Consider the following 1,960-nt stretch of genomic DNA (forward strand, 5'->3'; position numbering starts at 1 on the left):
CATAGACTTCTACATATATTGCATATTAACCCTTTCACATCTTCAGTAGTCCAAGGGCCCCAACGCGCGCCAACAAAAGTATTTATATGCAGTGTTTTTATGCTGGCCAGCGCATGGTAACTTTTTGTGTAAATGCATGCATTACTATATGTATAGGAAATGTAGAGAGTGTAGTTGTTTATTGAATTTATATATGACATGCAAGGTTACTGTGTAAAGTTATATTCTGCTTGTTCTATGAAGTTATTGATGTGTCATGTTAAAGTCATAAATTTGAAGCCGTATGTTATGTAAAAGTTGTTTATTGAATTCAAATGTTACACATTGTAAAATCATATTCATCACTTTAAGAAAGTAAACTTACCCTTTTTTTATAAACACGCTGTACCTCTGTTCGTTTGAGAGCCCTAAAAGGAGATAGCATCATATCAATATTGTTTACGTGGTAGCCACATACCTGCAATTAAAAGGTGGTTACATTTGGAGGCACTGGAGCTGAGATTTGGTAGGATTTCCTGTTTACCAAACATATATAAAATGGAGACTTTAACAGGAATGGATATACACGAGTGGTGTATACAAAAAGATAGGGACCCTAGGAAATGCATAGGAATAGCAGGAAACTTTTCGGAGTTCTCAGATGAAGAGGTACTAGAACAAGCAGACAAACTGTATGGTATGCTTAAACCAAAAATAGTGGACAAATGGAAGGGAGCCTTGGGGAAGGTAACAGCATTTCTCATAGAGAATCTGAGAGAGTTAGACCCTAGCTTACTCCCGGCAATGGTTTTAGCTAGCGAAGAAACAGGGAGGAAATGGCATATAATAGGGCCAGTAAAACCAGAAGGGCCTGCCAGTACAAAAAACCCCACCACTAATGCAAATGCCAAAGGGAAAGAGGAAAGGGATGTAGAGGATAATGATACCCAAAGCCAAACCACCAATGTAAGTGGCGGACAATTTGAGGTTATAGTAGACAGGGTGGTAACACAACTTGAAAGATGGCATTATGAGGGAAGTTATCGTAGGCTGTGTATATTTTCTGGGATTATCCCAATACCCACGGGAGAGGAAGCCTATGAGGCATGGAAGGAGGCAGCCATACAGCAAGCTGAAGAGTGGCAGTGCCCAGATAAAATTAAAAGGCAAAGGGTGGTAGAAAGTTTGAGGGGCCCCGCCATGGGAATTATCCAGGCAGCCAGGCGCAGTAGCCCCAATGCCACCCTGGAAACGTATTTTGAGGCCCTGGATTATGCATTTGGGACCCTGGAGGACGTAGGGGACCTTACGTCCCGACTATACCATACATTCCAAGACCCTGGGTAGAAGCTAAGCACCTTCCTGATCCACCTAGACAAGTTACTTTATAAAATAGTGGATAAGGGAGGAATAGAGAAAACGGAGGTAGACAAACACAGGATGAAGCAGCTTCTCAGAGGAGCATTAACCAGTGACCCTGTTGCGCAGAAGTTAAGATGCTCAGGGATACGAGAGCCTCCCCCTACTTTTAATGACTTATTTAAGGAAGTGAAGCAGGACGAAGTCCTAATTGAAATGAGGGAAAAAACTGTGAAAAAAAGTAAAGGTGGTGCAATCCGCCACTGAAAGTAGCGAGTTTGAGGCCAAAATCCTTAAAATGTTAGAAGAACAAAATAAAAAATTAGAGGATTTTATTGTAAAGCAGAATGCAAAGGCCCCCACTCCAAACGTCAACACCCCGATAAGAGGATTAGGAAGGGGAAGTGGCAGGGGGTGTTTTAACTTCGGAAGGTTTGGGCATAGAGCTTTTGAATGTAACCAGGGCACATACAGAAACCCTGGCAGGAGAACAGACAATAGCAACCTGAACCAAGAGAGTCAAGAGCAGGGAAACGGGAGAGGAAGGTCTGTGAACCCCGCATAGGCCCCCTAGAGATTACTTGCTGCGCCATGGGAAACTCCTGGTGGAATGGGGGATTAG

At 42.8% G+C, this 1,960-nt stretch overlaps 1 protein-coding gene across 1 annotated transcript; it reads left to right on the plus strand.

Annotated features, from left to right (window-relative positions):
* Window positions 1-555: 555 nt before the first annotated feature.
* LOC146058522 (paraneoplastic antigen Ma3-like) lies at window positions 556-1,326 on the plus strand. Its single transcript, XM_083170810.1, has one exon. The coding sequence runs from the start codon at window positions 556-558 to the stop codon at window positions 1,324-1,326; it is 771 nt and encodes a 256-aa protein (XP_083026936.1).
* Window positions 1,327-1,960: the final 634 nt, after the last annotated feature.

This window comes from Crinia signifera, chromosome 2 (assembly GCF_055691185.1).
Source record: "Crinia signifera chromosome 2, ASM5569118v1, whole genome shotgun sequence".
NCBI lineage: Eukaryota > Metazoa > Chordata > Amphibia > Anura > Myobatrachidae > Crinia > Crinia signifera.